Consider the following 21,323-nt stretch of genomic DNA (forward strand, 5'->3'; position numbering starts at 1 on the left):
AACTTGGACTGCAAACAAGTTCAAATGCTCCTGGACCAGTGCACACATGTTCCTCAGTTTACCCATCTGCCGGCCAGAACTGCTGCCCACACTCTCTGGGAACAGCCGCCTGCCTCCCTCTCCTAGAGAACCCCCCTGTTTTCATTCCCCAGTTGGGATCTCATTAAGAGGCATTAAGTACCTGCAGACCTGCCTTCCAAGCAGGCAACCCCTGGGACCCTGGGGGTGGGGGTGGGGAAGTTTGGGATGAGTGTAGGGTCGCCTATCAGAGTCTGCAAGGCCTGGCTTAGACACCTGGGTTCCTGTGATCTGTGCGAGTGGCTACAATCCCTCAGTTCCCATTTACCATCTAACTGGCTTGGATGTCTCTGCAGTAGGACATGGAAGACCCCAGGTTCCTGTTCTCTGGAGTTCCTCAGGCACCCAAGTGCCAGTCCCTGAGACCTGGGGAAAGGGGTAGGTCCGGACGCCAAATCCTGGCCTTGTAAGGGGTGTGGGCTTGGGTACGAGTTCCCAGACTTGTGGGGAAAGGGTGTGCTGGCACCCTGAAATTCTCTCCTGGAAAGGGAGGGTCTCAAACGCCTGGATTTGTGTCCCCGAAGGGGACAATGACGTCTGAGTCACGGGGGGCTTGTGTGCAGGGTACCCTCCTTGTCCCGAGGGGCTGTTGGAAGGCAGGATTATCTTGGAGGTGCTGGGGCACTGATTCCTTCCGAGTGTGATGAATATGCCGGAACACCGGGTTCCCCTCCAGGGCTGGAGACGCTCCGACTCCGAGGTTCTGACCCCTGCTGTCGCTGTGAGGTGAGGAGTCTCGGACTGCGGGGCCGCTGGACTCGGGGGGTGAGGGCTCGCTACCAACCAAAGGCGCGAGGGCTGGCGGTGGGCTGGGCCGAGGGGTGGAGACGCGGTGGGCGGGGTCCCAATAGACCCCGCCCCCTCTCGGCGGCGCTGTCCGCGGTCTCCAAGTCTGCGAGGCCGAGGTGGGCGCCGAGAACCGGGCGCCACAGCCCGCGGAGCCCAGCTCGCCCCAGGGTCTATGGAGTGGCCCCTCTGCGCCGCCTGGCCGGCCTCACGCCGCGCCTGGAGTCTGCTCCGCGGCCAGGTAACCGGGTTGGTGTCCTCTGAGTAGGGGATGCCTGGAGGCTTGACAGGAAGGAAGAGGGACTCCTGGGTCCTGGAGGAGTATGGGGGCCACAACTCTGGTGTCCTGGGGGCTAGAGTATCAGAACGACTGTATCCCCAGGCTGGGGAAGGGGTACACTGCTGCTTGTGTCCTGAGGAAATAGGAGATCAGGGAATCTAGACGCCAGGGTCTAGGGCATCTGGGCACCTAGCTGCGGAGGCTTTGGGGCGGCCTGGATCCTGCGGGAAAGGTGCACCCTGGACGCCCAGTTCTGGAAGGAAAATCTGGTTCTGGAGGATCTGGATACCAAGACACCTGGGTCCCAAGTATAGGTCCATCTGGGGGTGTCCCTGGCCGAGACTGTGGTTGCCGCGTCGGGGACTGGCTCTCGCACTCTGGGGTCTTCAGGGAGGAAGTTGCAATTGCGGAAATTTGGCTGCCCAGACACGTGGCGCCAACCCGAGGGACTGGGGGATCCCTGGGCAGGACATAGGGTGGGGCCCCTGCCCTCTGTCCCCCTACCTCCTTAGCCTAGCCTAGGACATATGCACACCGCAGATCCGAGGAGGCAGACGCTGGGGATGGCCTTGGAGGGCTGACCCCCGGAACCTAGGGCCAGGGGGTTGGAGCCGGGCGTGCCTGGACCCCGGCAGGGCTCCCGCCCCCAACCCGGCTTGGGCATGCTTGGCACGCAGCGCGCGGGCCGGTCCGATCCGTATGCGCGCCGCGTGCGCCCATTGGTATGCGGGAGCCGGCCCGGCGCGGGCGTGAGGCGGGCGCGCTGGCGGGCGGCGCGGGGGAGGCGGCGGCGGGGCACGTCCTCACCCAGAGCGCCAGCCAGGGGCAGGGCAGGGTAGGAGCTGCGGCTGCTATACCCGGGCCTCTAAAGAGGGGAAACTGAGGCACCATCCAGACCAGCTCCAGGGACCCCGCATGGACCTCAGTTTCCCTAGAAGGTTTCCCCAGGGCATTGGGCGCCGCCTCTGACTCCTTCCCGCTGCAGGAGACGCGGGTCCCTGAGCCTGCCTGAACCAGCCCCCGCGGAGATGACGGCCCCCTATCCTAGCAGTGGTGGCGGAAGCGAGGTCAAATGCGGGGGTGGCCGCGGCGCCAGCGTCCCGTGGGACTTTCTGCCTGGGCTGATGGTCAAGGCCCCGCCTGGACCCTGGTGAGCTAAGCCCCGCCCCTTTGGTCATGGCCCCGCCCCCGGGGAGGTGCCCCGGGGAGAATTCACACCCGCTCTTGGATTCGCTTACCCAGAGAGAATTCACACCCAGCTTTCTGCCCCGCCCCTGGGGCTAGAATTCTCAGCGTGACTTATTGAACCGGTTTCTAGTCCCTTTGGCCGGAATTCATGCCCAATATTCTTAACGCCTCCCTTTTTCCTCCTCCCTCAAAGAGGAAGATCTTACATCCCAGGTTGTCCCCACCACCGGCCACAGTAGAGAATTCGCACTCAGGTCTGCCCCATCTCCAGAGGGTTGAGTCCACTCCCAACGTCCTTCTAGTTCCCGGGGCCCCAGGAGGCCTGGCTCGTCCCCCAGGTCCCTCTCCCCCGTGCCCCAGAGTCCAGCTGACGCCTCCTCTGCGCCACCCGCCCAGCTTGCAGGCGCAGCGCAAGGAGAAGTCCCGTAACGCGGCGCGCTCGCGGCGCGGGAAGGAAAACCTGGAGTTCTTCGAGCTGGCCAAGCTACTCCCGCTGCCCGGCGCCATCTCCAGCCAGCTGGACAAGGCGTCCATCGTGCGTCTCAGCGTCACCTACCTCCGCCTGCGCCGCTTCGCAGCGCTGGGGGCGCCGCCCTGGGGGCTGCGGGCGGTGGGACCGCCGGCCGGCCTCGGTGAGTGCGCATGCGCGGGGCGCTGGGGTTCTACCTCCTACTGGATGGGACCAAGAAACTGGGATCCGAGCTGCAGGAGATTCAGCCCTGGTCCAGCTCCTGGGGAGTCGGCCGGACCGTTTGTATGTCCCTATCACGTGGCTTCTGCCCTCCAAGTCTTGGTTTATTATTCTGTGAAATGGGCACAGAAGTTGGTGCGATAAATTTTGGCCTATGGCAACACCAGGGATCGCTACTATCAGCTATTATTTTTATTAGGGGAGGTGAATCATTATTATCACCAAAGAATCCCCATGTCTGCATGATGAGCCAGAGAGAACCCACTTGGGGCCTCCCAGCACGAATGGGAGATCCCGTACCCAGGCCCGCGGTGCCGCAGAGGGCATGCAAGGACTCTGGAACCTGAAATCCCGGTTTCGGGTGCGTGAGGGAGAACGCGGTCAAGGGAGTAAGATGAGGAGTTTCTGGGAGACTTGCCTTGGTCTCTGTGCCAGCTTTGTAATCTTGGGCAGGTGGCCTTATCTCACTGTGCCCTTTTTTATGAAATGGGACTAACCATCCAATGTCCCCTAGAAGGCTGAGGAGCAGTGTGGGCCGGCGGCCACTTAGTCTGCAGGGCTCTGGGGCTCAGGGTACTGAGGTCCGCTGCCCACGGGCACTGTGCTGAGCTCTCCGCCACCTTTAACCCAACTAGGGCAAAGTTCCCGCCTGGAGAGGCCGGCCAAGACACAACAGAGAAATACGACGATATAATCTAGAATCTATAAAAACCTACACTATGTAAAACACAGCTGTATAACTAATTTTATTATTACTCAGACTTGATTATTGATACATAGAAGGGTTAAGTTCTTGTCATTATCATTCTATTTTATGCATCTCTGCTTTACTGTTATTACAAGACAGTGAATGGTGTTAATCTGAGGTCGCAGGCAAAAGGCACGAGGTACACCAGGCTACCCCTGTCCCCTACGCAGGAGAAGGGGTGTCCTTAGGGTGGGGTTGCAGGGGCTCCAATTCCCCTCCTGCCCCTTCCCAGGGGAGGGGGGAGGAGAGAAAATAGCATTGATTAAGCTCGCAATAAATCACCATTTAAATTTAAATAATCCGGCTTCCCAGGCGGTAATTAGGCGAATTGACTGGCGCTGAGAGAATGCGGCATTAGCGCCACTGATTACTGTCATTACCTCGAACAACATGTGCGCCGGCGGGGGATAAACATCTTGTCTATTGTCCCTGAGCTCCAGGGAGGATAAGGGGGGGGGAGAGTCAGCCTCCAGCCCCCCACTACCTGGATGGGCATTCCAAGGCTCACAGGGGGCAGGGGTTCACTGAGGTGACAGCATGGGGTGACAGGCCACCTACTTCAGCAATGCCACCTATATGCCAGAACCAGCTGGGGGCAGGCCAGTGTGTGCAGTACTGCTGGACTCAGGAGCCCCCGAATTAGATTGGAAGACAGGCACCGCAGCTCCAGGGGTCCCCCAACAAGGAGCTAAACACCTGCTTCTGTGGTTCAGATTGGGAAACTGAGGACGCCTTAGCTGAACCAGACAGCAGAGCCTGCTGGGGCCCCTCTGAAGGGGAGGGCCCCCATGTCCTCCATCTTAAGAGTGGCCGTGTACAACTGCCTGCCAGATGCTAAGCCAGGCACTGCATTGGGGTAACCGCCGGTCCCCTCAGAAGGCATGGGAGGGGGCCTCCTGTAGGCCCAGGTCACACAGGGGCACAAGGCTGGGATTGCAACCAGGCGCGGCCCTTGGCCTGTCTGTAGTCTACAGGGTGGATCCGGCCTGGTAGAGCTCCTTGTAGATACCTGCTGTTCAGGGCCTCAGTTGGTCACCTGTAAAATGGGCCAGTGGATATTAAAATCTAACCCCAGGCCTCCATCTGGGAAGAAGATGGACTTCACCTCACGTTGTCTTCTTTCAACAAACACCCACTGACCACCTTCCCTGTCTCCCTGACCTCCAAGCCCTACCCACAAGACCCTTGCCCCTCCTTCCTCTCTGATCTCATTTCCTCCCATCATCTTTTACTCTGTCCTCCAGCTCTGGCCTCTTTACCTTTCTTAGAGAGGCAGGTCGCTGCCCAGGGCCCTACGCCCAAGTCGCCTTCCCTCAGAATGCCAGCTCTTCAGGAAGGCCTTCCCTGACCGCCCCTGTTAACTCTGCACAGCGCCCCACCCTAGTGTCTTCCTTTCTTCCTTTGGTGGCACTTATTGTCATCTGACACACAGGGATGTGCTTATCTTGTTTATCGGGAATCTCTTCCCTGAGGCCCTTTTTTCATATAATGCTCAGGTTGCATGAGGGCTTAATAAATTGTTGTTGAGTGACTGTGGACCCAGGTGAGGTGGGGTCTTAGATGGCAGGTCAGGCACCACCACTCTGAGGAAGTGACTCCAAGGAGGTTAGGGAGTAAGCTACAAGAAAGGCCAGAATAGTGGTCCAGGCCTGGAGACACAGCAAGTGCAGAGGCCCTGAGGCAGACAGGGATTGGCTTTCAGGGAGCAGGCCACAGCCTTGAGACCTAGGGGCCTGGAGAGGAGCAAGTGAGGTGAGAATGAACAGGGTGGTCAGCGGGGCTGTGTCGTGGTTGTGTAGGGCCTCCTGGTCATGGGGAGGATGTGACCCTTACCCCAGGGAGACAGGAGCCATGAAGGTAGAATCCAGGAGCCCAGAGTGAAACAGGGCACAGGTGAAAGGTGAGGCCTTGGTGGGAGCTGGTCAGAGGGGGGCGATGCCCTCAGGTCCAGGCCATGGGACATGCTGATGATGTGCATGCATGTGAGGGACAGTGAGGGGTCAAGGTGGACTCCAGGGGCCTACCTGGAAGGGTCCACTGCCTCCATGTTATTTGCCATAAAAATCATGGCAGTGCCAGGCGCAGTGGCACATGCCTGTCATCTCAGCAACTCGGGAGGCTGAGGCAAGAGGACCCCAAGTTCAAAGCCAGCCTCAGCAACTTAGTGAGGCCCTGTCTCAAAAATTTAAAAAATGCAAAGGGCTGGGGATGTGGCTCAGTGGTTGAGTGCCCCTGGGCTCACTCCCTGTGCAAAAAAATAATAATAAGGATGGTGGCGGGACTCGGGTGTTGGCGCACCTCCCACGGCGCCTGGGTGCTTGGAGAACCGGTGTGCGCAAACCCGTTCCACCCTAAACCAGACCCAGTGCTCAGATGGGGCTGGCGGCCTGGGGACACCTGCAGAATGCCTCCCTCTGCCCACTGCCCTCAGGCTGCCCAGGGAGCAGGTATCTGGATGCTGGGGGGCCCCCTTCAGACTCCCCAGGATGAAGATGTCCCAGGCCCTCCCCTCCAGCACCAGAGGCAGCACATCTCTCCAGGGCAGTGGAGGCTCAGAACGTTAGCAGCGCAGGGAGACACTGGAGACCCTGGCCTCCGTCTCCCTTCTGCCCTTGGTCTCCCCTTCCTGCCCCTGGGTTCCTCCCGCATTTCTGCTCCCCCGTCCGTTCCGTGCGTCTTGATGGTGACTGGAGACAAGCCCTGAGGAGGAAACTGTGCAAGTACTTGTTGAGTGGAGGAGTGAGGCTAGGGCTCTGGACTCCAAGGGAGGCCGGTCTGGGAGTGGCCAAGAGCGCTCGGTGAATTGGTGGATAGGGGGGCAGAGAAATGGGGCGTTTGAGGGAGGAGTCGGCGAGATGGGGACTGGGGGTGGCGCGAATAATCGTGAGCACCGGCCAGTGATCCCAGACGGCTGGGGGTCCCTCTCCCAGGGGCCGGGCCTGGGCTGGGGAACGCGTCCCGAGCCCGCCCCCACCCGCCTGAGTTCCCGCTGTTAATTGCAGCAGCTCAGTCTGACCCGGGCTGATCCTGAGAGAGGGAAAATGAAGGAATTAGCAAAAATGACAGGGGAAAATTGCGACAATTAGCAGGCCGCATTGTTCCCGCCTGTCACCAGGATGGTTGGAGCTGCATCTCGGGGGAGGGGTCCCCCACCCCCTCCAGTTATTGTTCCTGGAGCTCCGGGCGGGAGGAGGCGGGGAGGAGCAGCCTGGAGGAGGCGGGTGCCCTGGAGGGGCGCGCGGGGCTAGGCGACCTCGCGGGTGGTCACGGCCGGGTGCTTTGATGGCCTGGCAGCAACAACAGTGATCACGCCACCCGCCCTGGGCCGGGTCTCGCGGCACTTCTGTCTGCCTGACCGTGCGGCCCTGCGCCCGCAAACCCACTTGACGGAGGAGGGAGCCGAGGCCCAGAGAGGAGGAGGGGCTGGCCAGGGACGATGGCACTGGGCTTTGACATCAGACCTGGGCCCTTCGCCCCACAGGAAGCAAGCGCTTGGGGACCCTCGAGGATATTGGGCCCTCCCCAGAGTGCCTGCCTCTCCCTTGGGGAAGGTCCTCCTCTTCAGGGTCAGGGTCACCCAGGGGGTCTGGGTGGGCACAGTGTCCAGGACTCCCTTATCCCTGCCAACCTCCAGCACAAGGAATGGGGCCCCAGCGGCCGCCTAAGAGAGGAGGGGCAGAGGCCTGGGCCCTTCGCTGGCTCTCTCTCCACTCTCTCAGTCTCTTCCCTCTGTCTCTCCAGCTCTTTCTCCCTGCCTCCTTCTATCTCTGTTGGAATTTCTCTGTATACATGTATCTGTCCTTGTCTTATTTTTGTTTAAAAAAAAAAAAGTTTAATGAGGTAAAAACAAAACTAGCCGTTTTGAAGTGAACAGATCAGTGGCAGTTAGTGAAGTCATCCGGATGTCATGCAGCCGTCACCTGATTCCAAACCATTTCCATCACCCCAAACAATCGCCGCCCCCACCGGGCAGTCCCCGCCCCCTCCCCCAGGGCCGCGGCCACCGTCCCGCTTCCAGTCTCCGCAGCACCTGCCTTCTTCCGCTAGCACGTTCTGCTCAAGTTCGGCCATGTCACGTCGTCTGTCAGGTTTCACTCTTGTTGGTGGAATAAGACTGTACGGTGTGCATACACCCCATTGTATGAATCCATCCGTCAATGGACGTCGGGCATCTGGGTGGCTTCCACCTTTGCATGAGGTGGATGAGGCTGGGTGTACCCACAGGTGCTGCGTCCGTTCCCTGTCTTGGACCCCTTTGGTTACGAACTGCCGCCTCGCCTCGCTTCTACTTTCTTCCTGAGGGTCCCCACACTGCGGTTCTCAGCAGCTGGGCTATTTCACATCCCCACCAGCCAACGCATGAAGATTCCATTTCTCCACATCCTTGCCAACACTTGTTTTCTGTTTTTGTTTTTTTTTTTTTTTCCTCTGTTTTGAGGGGTTTTGTTTTTGTTTTAACTCTAGCCATCCCAGTGGTTGTGACGTGGTGTGTCCATGTGGGTTTTTGTTCATTTGTTTGGTACTGGGGATTGAACCCAGGGGTACTCCGCAAGCACATCCTCAGCCCTTTTAATTTTTTATTTTGAGACAGGGTCTTCTTAAGTTGCTGAGGCTAGCCTCAAACTTGCAGTCCTCCTGCCTCAGCCTCCTGAGTTGCTGGGATTACAGGCCTGCGCCACCGTGCCCCGCTGTCTGTCATTGTGGTTTTGATTTGCATTTCCCTGAGGAGCAATGATGAGGAACGTATTTCCATGAGCTAGTTAACCATCTATATATCTTCTCTGAAGTCACGTCCATCCAAGTCTTTTGCCCATTTTTGAATTGGGTTGTCCTTCATTGTGTTGTAATCCCCCATCTCTTTATTTCTTCGTGTGTCCCCCTGGGTCTCCCACCTGCCTCCTCACCTGTCAGCCCCCTGCTCAACTGTCCCTCCTTCCCACCATTCTGTCACCCCACATATTCTGTTCTTCATGACACTGGCCACGAATAATACTTCTGTGCTTGTTTCTTGCTTGTGCTTGTCTGCACCTGGCCTGGGAACTCAGTGAGGGCAGGCTGGGCTGTCCTGGTCACCTCTGTGTCCCAGCACTGCCCCCTGCAGGACCTGTAGCAGCAGGTATTCAGTGAACTTTGGGGGAGTTGATGAGTGGGGCAATAAACAATCCCTCCCTGCACCCCCATCTGTTGCAGTCACTGTGTTTGTGATTCTGCCCCCGCTCCCCCTCAGGTCCCTTCCCCACAGGCCCACAGACCCTGGGACCCCCAGTACCAAGGTGATGCAGGCCTGGGGGAATCGTGGGGGACTTGTAGCCTGGCTCCCTGGGGCCTGTCCAGGCCAGGGTCAGCCAGACCAACAGGCCCTGGCCACATCCTTCCCTCCGCCCCAGCCTCAGGCCGCCGGGGCCCCGCAGCGCTGGTCTCCGAGGTCTTCGAGCAGCACCTGGGAGGACACATCTTGCAGGTGAGGCCCCTTCCTGGCCTGTTGCTCCTCACCGCCACCTGGTGGCCACCTCCGGGAACAGCACCCCTTCTGCCGCATCATCCCCTGGGGAGGCCCACGCTCTGGCTCCCCTGCTGCTTGCCCCTTTCGAGGGACACTGAAGCCCACCACCCCCAGAACACTGCACCCCAGGCAGAGGCCTAGATTTCAGAACCTCCCTTCCCCTTGCTGGCTGGAAATCCTCCCTACTCCTGCCTCTGTTTCTCCCGACTCTAGTCCCTGGACGGCTTTGTGTTCGCCTTGAACCAGGAAGGAAAATTCCTCTACATCTCAGAAACAGTCTCCATTTATCTGGGCCTCTCACAGGTAAGGACCGCCCGTGGGCCACCATCTCCACTGCCCGACCTGTGTTTGCTTTGGTCTCTCCATGCCAGCATGAAAGAAATGGATTGAATCCATGGTCCCCAAAGTGGGCCCTTGGAACCCCACATGGCACCCACTTGCTCATCTTCATGTTGCGGGGGGGCCCAAGGGGGAGAGTGATTAAAGTAACAGGTCAATTTGAGGAAAGCAAATGAGCTTTGGCCAGATGCACCGTGTTTGCCAGCACGTTTTCTCGTAACCATTTTGAAGTTTATAGCAATTCCCTGGGCTGGGGATATAGCTCAATTGGTAAAGTAATTCCCTTTGGAAGAGTTTGAGGCTCCCAGCTTCGGGAGAGGTGTGTTTCCCCACCGCCAAGCTGGGGATTGAACCCTTGGATGCTTTACCACTAAGCTACATTCCCAGACCCCTTTGTTTTGAGACAGGAACTCCCTGGGTTGCCTCAGCCTCTTGACTTGCTAGGGTTACAGGTGAATGCCACCTTGCCTGGCTTGTGTGCTGTTTCAGTTGACTGGCTCTCATTATGTCTTTAACTCAACCTGCTGTTTCTGCCCCAGCTCCTGCAAAATAAAAGGAGGGCAGGGAGAATCGGAAGCCCCGTCCTGGGAGCCTGGCCTCTTGCAGCTTCGAAGTCTAGCCAATGCATTCAATACTAATTGCTATCAACTTTTATCATTTTAACAAATATTTTGGCAAATGGGAAATTGGGGAACTTCATTTCATTGGCAATTTGGTTTTTGTGCACAGTTGGTCATTAGCTTGTTAGAGATTCCTGGAGGGGGATGAGAAAGGAATTTGGACGAGAGGAAAGGGCACACAGGAAGAGTGGAAGACAGGCTTTAAAAAAAAGGGGTCAAGCCAGGTGTGGTGCACGCCTGTAATCCCAGCGACTCTGGAGGCTGAGGCAGGAGGATCACCAGTTCAAAGCCAGCCTCAGCAACTTAGTGAAGCCCTAAGCAACTCAGCGAGACCCTGTCTCAAAGTAAAACAATAAAAGGGCTGGGGATGTGACTCAGTGGTTAAGTGCCCCTGGGTTCAATCCCCGGTGTCAAAAAAAAAAAAAAAAAAAAAAAAATAGGGTCAAGGTCAATGAGGAGGAGGAGTCTAGAGGAATGAGGGCTACTGGGAGACCTGTGACCCCAGGCAGAAGGTCAGTGGAAGCCATGGGAGCCTTCTGGTCAACGGAGACCTGTGGTCAAACAGTAATGGGGAGGGGTTGAGCGGGGACATAGGTCAGAAGATCACTGAGGGCTCTGGGCAGGAATGCGGTGGAGAGAAGATAGGGTCTGGACCGAGGGCAGCGGAGGGAGAAAAGAAGCCCTGTGAGAGATTTTGGAGGCAGACGTGAATGCAAAGGCGTCCGTCTCGAGGGTTCTCGCACTTTCAAGAACTGGGAAGCAATTCCGGTGCTCGCATTCCGAGTTCCAGCCCCGCCGGGGCTCCCTGTGCTTCCTCTGGGGGCACAACCGTTTGTTGTATGGGGTGGGAGTGAACAGGAGTGAGAAGAACCGAGGCCGTGACACCCCAGTCCTATCCCTGGGCCCCTTTCTAGAGGAATCAGGGGTAGGAAAACTTTAATAATCACTGGGTAGGATTATCCGCTGGGAGGGCGCGGGAAGAGCCTCTTGCGGTCGCCTTTAAAATCAGGTGAAAATTGTTTCTGCTAAAAAGTCCAAGATTGGCATGGGGCGCACCTGCGCGCGGGCGAGTGAGCCCAGGAGGAACCCGTGCGGGCGAGTGAGTGCGCGCGCACCTCACGCGCTCCTGTACTCCCCGCGGCGGCCGGCAGGTGGAGCTGACTGGCAGCAGCGTCTTCGACTACATCCACCCGGGGGACCACTCCGAGGTGCTGGAGCAGCTGGGGCTGCGGGCCCCGACTCCCGGGCCCCCCACCCCGCCCTCCGTCTCGTCCTCTTCCTCCTCCTCATCTTCATCCTCGCTGGCGGATACCCCGGAGATCGGTAATTCCGAGGACCCCCAAAAGAATGAAGCCTGGGTGAACCTGTGTTCTGCTAGGCCTCCTTTAAACCAAAGCCACCCTCCGTAGAACTGCGCAAACCAAGTCTTTGTAAAACGAATCAGAGCCCGACTTCAGGCGGTGGAACTCCGCTCGCTAAAATGGCCTAAGCTCCCTAGAATGGCCAGGGTCCCCAAGATTGAGCTTCAGAAAGACCCCTCTGCCTGCTGAATGAAGGTGGGAGTGACTTCGGGAAATAATACGGCCGGCAGGCACGCATAGGGGACATTTATTGTGCTGTGCCTTTAAGTACATAATTGCATTGGATTCTAACCACAAAGCAGGAACTATTATCCCCATATTACACAGCAGAAAACCAAGACACAGCACAGAGAGGTTAAGTTAATTGCCCCGGGTCACACAGCTATAAGTGATTGAATTGGACTCCGGCCCAGGCTTGTCTATCTTCCCTCCAGTGGAAATTTCCACTCTTGTGGTACAGAGAGAAAGTGTTGGAGATTAGAGACTGAAAGCTACTTTTAGCTCTGAAATGTTGGGGGCCTATGCGGCTAACTCTCCCATAAATAGGATTTTCCTACATCGGGTTTGCTTAACACCAAAACTACCTGGTACATCAGCAGGGGTTGCCAGCTTGCTGGGATGTCTGTAACACAGGAGGCTGCTGGGGGGTGAGACTGTCTGTACCTGAACTTGAAGCACAGGGTACTTTGTGAGCATTTTTATAAGACCATATTGGGGCTTACAGGATAATCTGGATTTGTGAGTTTTATTTATTGCTATTCCCCACCCCACCCCCCTGCTCTGTGCCAGGCCCTATGCTGGGGACACAGTAGTGACATTTCTGCCCTCTTGGAGTTCACAGTCCAGTGGGGGAGACTGACCGGGTCCCAGACAGTGACAGTTGAAACTGGACAGAGCCCAGATAGGGGACCCCAGAAAGAACATCTGGCCCAGCCTAGAGGGTCAGAGAGGGCTTCGTGGAGCAGATGTCAGAGCTGACCTGGAAAAAGAGGCTGGAGAGGTGGCTCTCTTCTACAGATCCTAGGGAGCTCTGGTGGACCGGAGCAGGAGAGGGACGGTCTGGCTGGAACTTTGAAGGACCTTCCTGGCACAGCGAGCCTGCATGATTAGGTGTTGTCTGGGAGTGGATGCAGCCTGACCCTATCAGTGTCCCGTGTCTCCTTGGCTCTGCGGGGGGTGAGGCTGTGTTGCCTCTTCAGGACCCCATAACCGCCCCCACTATCCCCCCAGAAACCAGCCCCGCAGAGGTGCCTGCTTCTCCCCGGGTGCAGGAGCGCTCCTTCTTCATCCGCATGAAATCCACCCTCACCAAGAGGGGGCTGCACGTCAAGGCCTCCGGTTACAAGGTGGGTGTGGGCTGTCTGGCCCCGGCCTCTGTCAGCGCATCCTGTGGTCAGGGGCAGAGCTCCTGCGTTCCTACCAGCTGTCCTCGGTCTCGGGCTGACCCAGGGACCCCGGCTGGTGGCTTCTCTGGCTACAGATAGTTTAGGGAACCAGATCTGGGAGTCCCTCATTTACCCCGTGCCCCAGGGCCTCTGGGTGATAGGTGGAACCTGGCGGGATGGCTCCGTTATGGTCTTCCAGCCACTAGCCTCGCCCAGCCCCGACCACGCCCACTGTCCATTGGTGCTGCCTCGCCTGTCCCCAACTACCCCCACCACCAGCAGGTCATCCACGTGACAGGGCGCCTGCGGGCCCGTGCGCTGGGCCTTGTGGCTCTGGGTCACACCTTGCCCCCAGCCCCACTGGCTGAGCTGCCTCTACACGGACACATGATCGTCTTCCGTCTCAGCCTGGGCCTCACCATCCTTGCTTGTGAGAGCAGGTACCCGGGTCGGGGACTAAGGCGGGTGGATGGGGGCGCGCAGGAGACCTGAGGTTCGTGGGAAGGCACAGGGAGCGCTGGGTCTGCGGATTGGGTGGTCGGGGAACCACGGGAGGAGGAAGAGCCGCGGAGGGGCAGCGGGACAAGGTGAAGGGAGGCAGGCCCCGCCTCACCTCGGCCTGGGTGGGGCCTTTGGGGCTGGAGGGGGCGGGGTCCGCGGAGCCCCGCCTCTCCCAGCCCACCGCTCTAGGGTCTCATCCACTCCTGCGCCAGGCGGTGGGGCAGAGTAAGATGAACCGGTCCCCAAGCGGAGAGCATCATCAAAGCCCGGGGCTCTGCCACATGCTCACCGCCACCCTACCAGGGACACTATTATTATTATGCCCATTTCACTGCTAAACAGAGACCCAGAGTCCTCAGGGCAAGGGCCTGGACCCCGGGTCACTCTGGAGCCAACTCTGCCTATTTTCCCCACACCATGGTTTTGGATTCCTCCCCTTTTCTGTCATCCCAGAGTCAGCGACCATATGGACCTGGGACCCTCAGAGCTTGTGGGCCGCAGCTGCTACCAGTTTGTCCATGGACAGGATGCAACCAGGATCCGCCAAAGCCACCTGGACCGTGAGACCCACCTCAGATACCCTCCTCCCCTGCCTAACACTACACAGACCTGGGTACCCTCACTGCCCTGTTCCCGGGAAGTCCTTCTTCAGGGCTGACCATGGTGCCACCTGCAGTGCCAAGGGCTCAGTTTGGAACATGGAGGAGACTGAGCAACTCAGGAAGTTGGGGGAGGAACTCGAGGGGCTGTGGGGTCCCTGACCCACCCTCTCGTCTCTGACTGGCTCTCTGTCTCCCTCTCTGCCTCCCACTTGTCCCTGCCTGTCACCCTTGGTGTGTCCCGTCTCTCTCACTCGGCCTGCCTTCCTGTCCCTCTCTCTCTGGTCTTTCTCTCCCTCTCTGCTCCTGCTCCCGTCCACTGTTTTTTGACCCCCTCACCCCCATCCCCACCCTTCCTGTCCCTCTATCTCTTCCGACCTCTGGGCTGGGCCCAGTGCTGGACAAGGGTCAGGTGATGACCGGTTACTACCGTTGGCTGCAGCGTGCTGGGGGCTTTGTGTGGCTGCAGTCTGTGGCCACTGTGGCTGGCAGCGGGAAGAGCCCTGGGGAGCATCATGTGCTATGGGTCAGCCATGTGCTCAGGTGAGAGCTGCTGCCCCTCCTGCCCACTCAGAGCCCAGCCCCTGAGAACCCCTCTGGAAGATCCTGCCACCTGTCCCCATCTCAGGGTGGGGGTCTTCAGGGAGAGCCTCTGGAACAGGACAAGCCCTGAGGGGTCTGGAAACATGCAGGGGGAAAGGAGGCAGTGAGAGGGAAGGCCGGGAAGGGACAGCCTCCCTGGCAGGTGGCAGAAGAGAGTCAGGGGAAGGAGGGGACAGCAGCTGAAGGGCACAGGGACAGGTTCAGGTGACTTCTGGCTCAGGCTGAAGATCTGAAATTGGCCCTGGGCACTGGGGAGCCATGGTAGGTTCTTATCAGGGAGGGTCACAGAGTAGACCAACTCATGGAAAGACAGGAGGGAAAGGCATGGCCAGCTGGGGGCACAGCACAGACACAGGCTGGGCAGCAGGAGGCGACATGTGCTTGGGCTGGAGCATGAAGCCATGAGAGGAAAGGCTGAGAACTGGGGCTGGCCCTGGGCTGGGGGTAGAGCCCTGCCTCCTCACACGTGAGGCACTGGGTTCCACCCTCAGCACATTAAAAAAATGAATAACTAGATATTGTGTCCACCTACAGTCACACAAATATTTTTAAAAAGCCTCAGAATGATGGTGAGGCCTTTCATAGGGGCACTGGGGAGCCACGGAAGGCTCTAGGTATGAAGAGGGCCACAGTCAGATCTGCTTTTTGGGAAAAACCCTTTTGCTACTGAGGGTCTGAGAAACAAAATGAGTCCTGGGGACCCAGGAAGGAGGCTAGGGTGGGTCTGGAAAATGCCAGACTCTAAGGCTGGGGGAAGGAGAAGGCCGTCCTCTGCTTAGACTTGGGCTCTGGAGAGAAGCAGCCAGTCTGGAAGGAAGATACTGAGCTCAGAGGAGCACAGGGTGCCCGGGACACACCCAGATGGTAATGTCCAGGTGGCCAGTGGCTGTATGGGTCTAGACTCAGGAGACAGACAGCCAGGCAGCGCTAGAAACCAACTTGGAGTATGAGGGTTTGGAGAAGAGTCCTCTATGTATTTCAGGGTGGAGGCTCCATATTCCCTGGCGGGGTCTCCTACACTCACAGTGCAGGGGGCTTCATTTACTGCTGCAGGTGGTGTGGGGCAGGAGGGCACCTTCCCTTGCTGGAGGCCAAGCGGCCTGGGACTCCTGGCTCCCAATTCCCTTCTCTTGTCCCCAGCCAAGCTGAGGGTAGCCAGACACCTCTGGATGCCTTCCAGCTTCCAGCCAGTGTGCCCTGCGAAGACACATCCAGCCCAAGGCCAGAGCACACAGGTAAGCCCCATTCACCTGGGCCCCTGGGAAGCCTCAAGGGACTGCTGAGACCTGAAGTGTCCAGTCTGGAAGCCACATGTGGCCATTTACATTAAAATTAAAAGTTCATGCTGGGCAAGATGGCACAAGCCTGTAATCCCCGCAACTGGCAGGAGGATCCCAAGTTTGAAGCCAGCCTCAGCAACTTAGGCCCTAAGCAACTCAGTGAGACCCTGTCTCAAAATAAAAATAAAAAGGGCTGGGGATGTGGCTCAGGGGTAAAGTGCCCCTGGGTTCAATCCCTGCTAAAAAAAAAAAAAAAAAGAAAAGAAAAGAAAAAAGAAAAGAAAGAAAAAGAAAAAAGAAATCCACATCCTGATCATATTTGCCACATTTCAAGTGCTCAGTTAGTCACATGTAGCCAGGGACTGCCTCACGGGACAGTGCAGATATAAAACATTTTCAGTACTGTGGAACGCTGTGTCCTGGAAAGTTCTGCAGATCAGCACAGGTCTAGACTGGGACTTCTCAACCTCAGCCTACTCCCACTTTAGGGCTGGACGGTCCTTTGCACTGGAGGATGGTTAGCAGCACTTCTGGCCTCTGCCCGCTACACGCCAGTGGCACCCTCCTCCCAGTGTGACAACCCAAAGTGCCTCTGGTCACCAGGTGGTCCCTAGCTGAGAACGCAGGTCTAGCCCATGAGCACAGTGGGAAGGCAGGGCTGGGGGGACAGCGCTTCAGAATCTGCCTCTTCCAGAGCGGGAGCCCCCAGTGGAGAGGAAGCAGGCTGTCCCCGCCGCCAAGGACGAGGCCCCGAAGACCCGCGGCAAACGCATCAAGGTGGAACCGGCTCCCAGGGAAAATCAAGGCCGCGAGGACAGTGGGGACGAGGAGCCCTCCGACCGGCCGGCCCCGCCGCGACGGGAGTTCACTTCTGTCATCCGGGCAGGGGCGCTGAAGCAGGACCCAGTGCGGCCGTGGGGCCTGGCGCCGCCAGGGGACCCCCCAGCCTCCCTGCTCCACGCGGGCTTCCTGCCGCCCGTGGTGCGGAGCCTGTGCGCGCCTGGCGCCATCCGCTACGGCCCCGCCGAGCTGGGCCTCGTGTACCCGCACCTGCCGCGGCTGGGCCCGGGCCCCGCGCTCCCCGAGGCCTTCTACCCAAGCCTGGGCCTGCCCTACCCCGGGCCCCCGGGCACCAGGGTGCCGCGGAAGGGGGACTGAGGACTGCGGGGCGCTGGACCTGGGGAGGGCGGCGGGGCCCCCGCTGTCAGCCCTCCCGAGAATTAAACGCCGCAGGCGCGCTGCGTCTCCATCCTGTCTTCTCCTGGGTGATCGGCGTCTCCCCACGGCCCCACCTCCTCCAGGCCCAGCCTTCCCCAAGCAACAGGAACCACCACTCGGAATCTGGAGCGAGGGGACGGTCAGGTTTTAATGTCCCAGTCCTCGGGCCTGGGCCGTCCAGCGCCCAGCCAGTCCGCACGGCCCTGTTTACTCGGGCGGTGGCCGGCCTGCTTCATCCGGGCCTTCTGCGCTGGCCGCCCCATCGTCCTCGGGTACGAGTTCCACGTCAAGCTCTAGCTGGCCCATGTAGAGGCCGACGGCACAAGCCCAGAGCAGGCTCACAGCCAGCACGGCCCCCACGCCTGCCGCGGCGCCCCCCAGAGATAGCTGCATGGGTCCCCGCAGCGCGGCCAGGCCCACGGCATAGGAGGCGCCGCCCCACACTACACACAGGCCGCCCAGCAGGAAGAAGCCTGTGGAAGACAGGACCATGGTCAATGGAGGGCAGGGCTGGGGATACCAGGTGGTGCTGTCCTGGTGAGGGGGTTGGGGAGGTCAGGGGACTGAGGCTGGGTTCGCGGGTTCTGGGGTAGTAAAAGGTGACAGCATAAAGAGGAACTGGGGTGACCATGTTTGGAGGTGGGGTCCAGGATAGTGGGGGCTGGTGTGGGAGCAAAGAAGTTGGAGGGGCAAAGGCAGGGCCATGCAGGAGGGCTGGACAAAGGCCCCTCATCTTTGGGAAATCAGATTGGGAGAGGATGCCCCACAGCTATGCCCTGGGCCATCACAGAGGCCGTGAGTAGGGGTGGGTGGGTGGGTGGGAGGGAGGCCCACACTCACCAGTATGTTGGGGAACAGTGAGAGGGTCAACATTTATAATTTGGGGGGGAGGCTCCCACACTCTCTTGAGGGCGAGAGTGAGGATCTACACTCACCATAGGCTGCTTCCCGACCCATGTCACTCTGCATGAAGGAGATGACCCCAATGCCAGATGCCAGGAGGCCATTGCGGAACCAGGAGAGGAAGGCTGGAGGGAGGGGAGATGCGAGCTCAGTGTGGTGGTGTCAGCCCAACCCTGCCTCCCCCTACCTGCAGCCCAGAGAGTCCAACCCTGGGCCTTCCACCATCCCACCTCCATCCCATCCAGCCACACAGCAAAGCTGCCCCAGATCCTCACCTCTTTCAGGAAGCCCCCCACCAAACCACATCGCCCCAATGCTCTCACCCCATCACTGAGCCCCTCTCCCCTAAATTCTGCAGCACCAGAGATTCAAGACAGTCTGCAGAACCTGGAGGACAATTTAGAGCCCAAAGTGAAGAGCCTCAAGCTGAAGACAGGAAAACACCAAGAGGTCGTCTTGGTCACCTCCCTGCCCACATGTGTATCTCCATGGCCTTCCCTCTCACTTCTTCCTCACACCTCTGGAGTAAGGTTCTCCCACCCAAGCCTTTCTCCAGCTTTCCTCACCTTCCTCCAAATGCCACCCCTCTCCTACAGGGTACCGTCGTCCTCAATGCAGCCACATCCCCCCCACACACACACACACACACCACTCAAACTTTTGCGTGGTGCTGGCAGGCTGGTTCCATTACAATACCCCACTCTATCCACTATAATGTGATGCCCCATCCGCTCCAAACTGCCACCCCCGACCCCCAGTTGAGCTCCCTCCCCCTGCAGCATAGATCACCTCTCCCTCCAATCAGACCAGAACTTTTCTTCTATTGGTTGTGCCCTCCTCCAATCCGGAGCTTCCCCATCTTCTGCGGGGAGCCACGCTCCCGCTTTATACAGAGTGGTCGCCTCTGCAATTCGTAAGGACCCCTCTTGCAAACAACTCCCTCACTCTTAAGCTGCCTCTGCAGACCTTTTTCATCCAGGCAGGCGCAATTCTATCAAGCTGCCTCTCCGCAGTGGGCCACCGCTTCCAATCCCTGCTGCACCCCGTTAACCCGAGCCCACTCCTATCCGCTAGTCCTTGCCCTACGCGGACAGCCTGCGCTCTTGCAACAAGGGTTTCACGGAAGCCCTTCTCCCTGCCGAGCCCGGGCCCTGTTTCCAGCAGGAACAGCACGCACCCTCGTCGCCCACACACATACGCCCACCGCCCAGCTACATGAACCCCCATCTCCCAACTGGGCTGACCCCACTGCCTACCACAGACCTGTCTCGTGAGCCTTCCGGAGAAGCCAGGCGTCCGCGCGGTCCAGTTCGGACACTGGGGGCGGCGAAGCCCCGGCGCGGGGGCCGTGACCCGGGGCGAAGGACCCCCGGGCGCCCCCACTCCGGGGCCGCTGAGGCGGCAGCAGCGCCCCCCGGAAGCGGTGTCGGGCCAGGCGGGCGACCCGAGCCCACCACCAGCCGCCTCCCATGGTTCGCCCTACAGCTGCCGCGCGCCGCCCCGCCCCAAGGGCCGCCTGTAGGCTGTAAGACACGTCACTCAGGAGCGGCAGCCCTCCCATTAGGTTGTCGCCCGCCACTCAGGTCTGGTATTCATTGTCCATTGGTCAAAGTTATGATGATTCCCTCCTCTGTCATCTATGCCGGTAGTGTGCGTCCCACCTTGCTTTTACCACTCGACTACGAATCCCAGCGATCATTGCGTCGGGGAAGGGTCTCTCTTCAGAAGTCGGCGGCGCGGTGTCTGCTGGGACTTGTAGTTTTAAAATTAATTTCAAAAAACAAAATTCTGGGAGCTTAATGTAGAATCTTTGCAAAACCTCGGGGAGTCCAGAGAAGAGAGTAAAACTCATCAGTAAGCCGACCAATGAGCGATTACTACTGATTACTACTACTATTTTGTATTCCTCTCAAGTCTTTCTTTCTGCGTAGATGTAAAATAAGATGCTGTTTGACAAATTAATTTTTTTCAGATAATTTTACTGTGAACCTTGAACTGTGGCATTGGAATATTTTCCCATAACATTTAAACTTCTAATCTTAAAAACATCGTTTACTTTGAACACAGTGCTAACGCAGGGTTCAATGAAATGTAATCCCTAGCCAGTTTCCATCCCCCATTTAACACCATCATATTTAATGTTCCTATTGATGCATTATTAGGATATACCACAAGTGATTGATCGGGATCCCACTGGTGGATACCTAGATCTTTTCCATTTTCCTCTGCTGTAAACATATGTAGTTCCCTTTAAGGTCTAAGTCTCTGATTTTAGGAAGGATGAGATCCCACTGACTGGCTGGGGTTGTGGGTTGTGGGGTGCTCAGTTGTACAGCACTTGCCTAGCATGTGTGAGGCATTGGGTTCGATCCTCAGCACCACGTAAAAATAAATAAATAAAATAAAGGTATTGTTTCCATCTATTTTTTTTCTTTCTTTTTTAGAACTGGGGATTGAACCCAGGGCTTTGAGAATGCGAGGCAAACACTTTGCCACTGAGCTACATCCCAGCCCCTGTTATGTCCATATACTAAAGAGAGAGACAGACAGAGAGAAACAGAGAGAGACAGACACACACAGGCAGAGAAAATGTTTTTTAAAAATCCCACTGGCAAACTTTAGCAGCCTGCTTCTGCCAATGGTTGCTCTCTTGGCTTTCTACACTCACTACACCATGACATAATTATCTTGATACTTCTCTACCTCTGTCATCAGGCTGTGAGCTTCCAGTGGATGGGGCACTTAACTGACACATCTCCATGTCCCCCGACCCAACACAGGGGAGGGACTCAACCAACAATAATAGCAAATGCTTAGTGATGGCTTCTCTGTGCCAGGAATTGTGCTAGGCACATCACGTACATAATGGTGGCTTAGTCCTCACCATAGCCCTAAGAGTCAGAGGCTGGAATGCTCCGTGTTTTACAGAGGGGAAAGCTAGGCTCAGAGGACTGGGATAATAGAAGCTGATGTCAACTGAGCTCAACGTGTCAGTCACTGTCCTACTGCCTTGTATGCACGGTCTTATTAAATCTTCAAAATAGCTTTGAGTGGTACATTATTATTCCTTTTTTTGGCAAGGGAGGGATACCAGGGATTGAACTCACTGAGTCACATTTCCAGCCTTTTTTTTTTTTTTTTTTTTTTTTGTATTTTATTCACAGACAGGTTCTCACTGAGTTGCTTAGCTCCTCTCTGTTGCTTAAACTGGCTTTGAACTCACAATCCTCCTGCCTCAGC

General features: G+C 57.7%; 2 protein-coding genes across 5 annotated transcripts; one reads left to right on the forward strand and one right to left on the reverse strand.

Moving 5' to 3' along the window:
- The first annotated feature begins 992 nt into the window (after nt 1-992).
- Nucleotides 993-17,186, forward strand: Npas1 (neuronal PAS domain protein 1). Of its 4 annotated transcripts, none has more exons than XM_047527056.1 (12): nt 993-1,105; nt 2,130-2,294; nt 2,729-2,964; nt 9,159-9,232; nt 9,488-9,577; nt 11,385-11,556; nt 12,825-12,940; nt 13,259-13,419; nt 13,934-14,040; nt 14,475-14,622; nt 15,823-15,917; nt 16,657-17,186. In XM_047527056.1, the coding sequence occupies exons 2-12, from the start codon at nt 2,173-2,175 to the stop codon at nt 17,118-17,120; spliced, it is 1,785 nt and encodes a 594-aa protein (XP_047383012.1). In that variant the 5' UTR covers nt 993-1,105; nt 2,130-2,172; the 3' UTR covers nt 17,121-17,186. The 4 variants fall into 4 exon arrangements, with proteins under 4 accessions (XP_047383012.1, XP_047383014.1, XP_047383016.1 ...); XM_047527058.1 differs by having other exon boundaries at nt 13,262-13,419; XM_047527060.1 differs by having other exon boundaries at nt 15,863-15,917; nt 16,657-16,992.
- Nucleotides 17,187-17,304: 118 nt separating this feature from the next.
- Tmem160 (transmembrane protein 160) lies at nt 17,305-19,602 on the reverse strand. Its single transcript, XM_047527061.1, has 3 exons — nt 19,347-19,602; nt 18,116-18,208; nt 17,305-17,653 (listed from the first exon to the last, which is right to left on the reverse strand). Exons 1-3 carry the CDS (start codon nt 19,552-19,554, stop codon nt 17,388-17,390), a joined length of 567 nt encoding a protein of 188 aa, XP_047383017.1. The 5' UTR covers nt 19,555-19,602; the 3' UTR covers nt 17,305-17,387.
- Between the last annotated feature and the right edge of the window lie 1,721 nt (nt 19,603-21,323).

This window comes from Sciurus carolinensis, chromosome 16 (assembly GCF_902686445.1).
Source record: "Sciurus carolinensis chromosome 16, mSciCar1.2, whole genome shotgun sequence".
Lineage (NCBI taxonomy): Eukaryota > Metazoa > Chordata > Mammalia > Rodentia > Sciuridae > Sciurus > Sciurus carolinensis.

Bases quoted from the DNA above. Each gene is read 5' to 3' on its own strand.
- Npas1 (XM_047527056.1), top strand. From the start codon at position 2,173: ATGACGGCCCCCTATCCTAGCAGTGGTGGCGGAAGCGAGGTCAAATGC. The intron at 2,295-2,728 runs GTGAGCTAAGCC...CCACCCGCCCAG, and splicing joins AAGGCCCCGCCTGGACCCTG to CTTGCAGGCGCAGCGCAAGG. The intron at 13,420-13,933 runs GTACCCGGGTCG...CTGTCATCCCAG, and splicing joins ATCCTTGCTTGTGAGAGCAG to AGTCAGCGACCATATGGACC.
- Tmem160 (XM_047527061.1), bottom strand. From the start codon at position 19,554: ATGGGAGGCGGCTGGTGGTGGGCTCGGGTCGCCCGCCTGGCCCGACAC. The intron at 18,209-19,346 runs GTCTGTGGTAGG...CCCTCCCTCCAG, and splicing joins CCGGAAGGCTCACGAGACAG to CCTTCCTCTCCTGGTTCCGC. The intron at 17,654-18,115 runs GTGAGTGTAGAT...TGTCTTCCACAG, and splicing joins GGGTCGGGAAGCAGCCTATG to GCTTCTTCCTGCTGGGCGGC.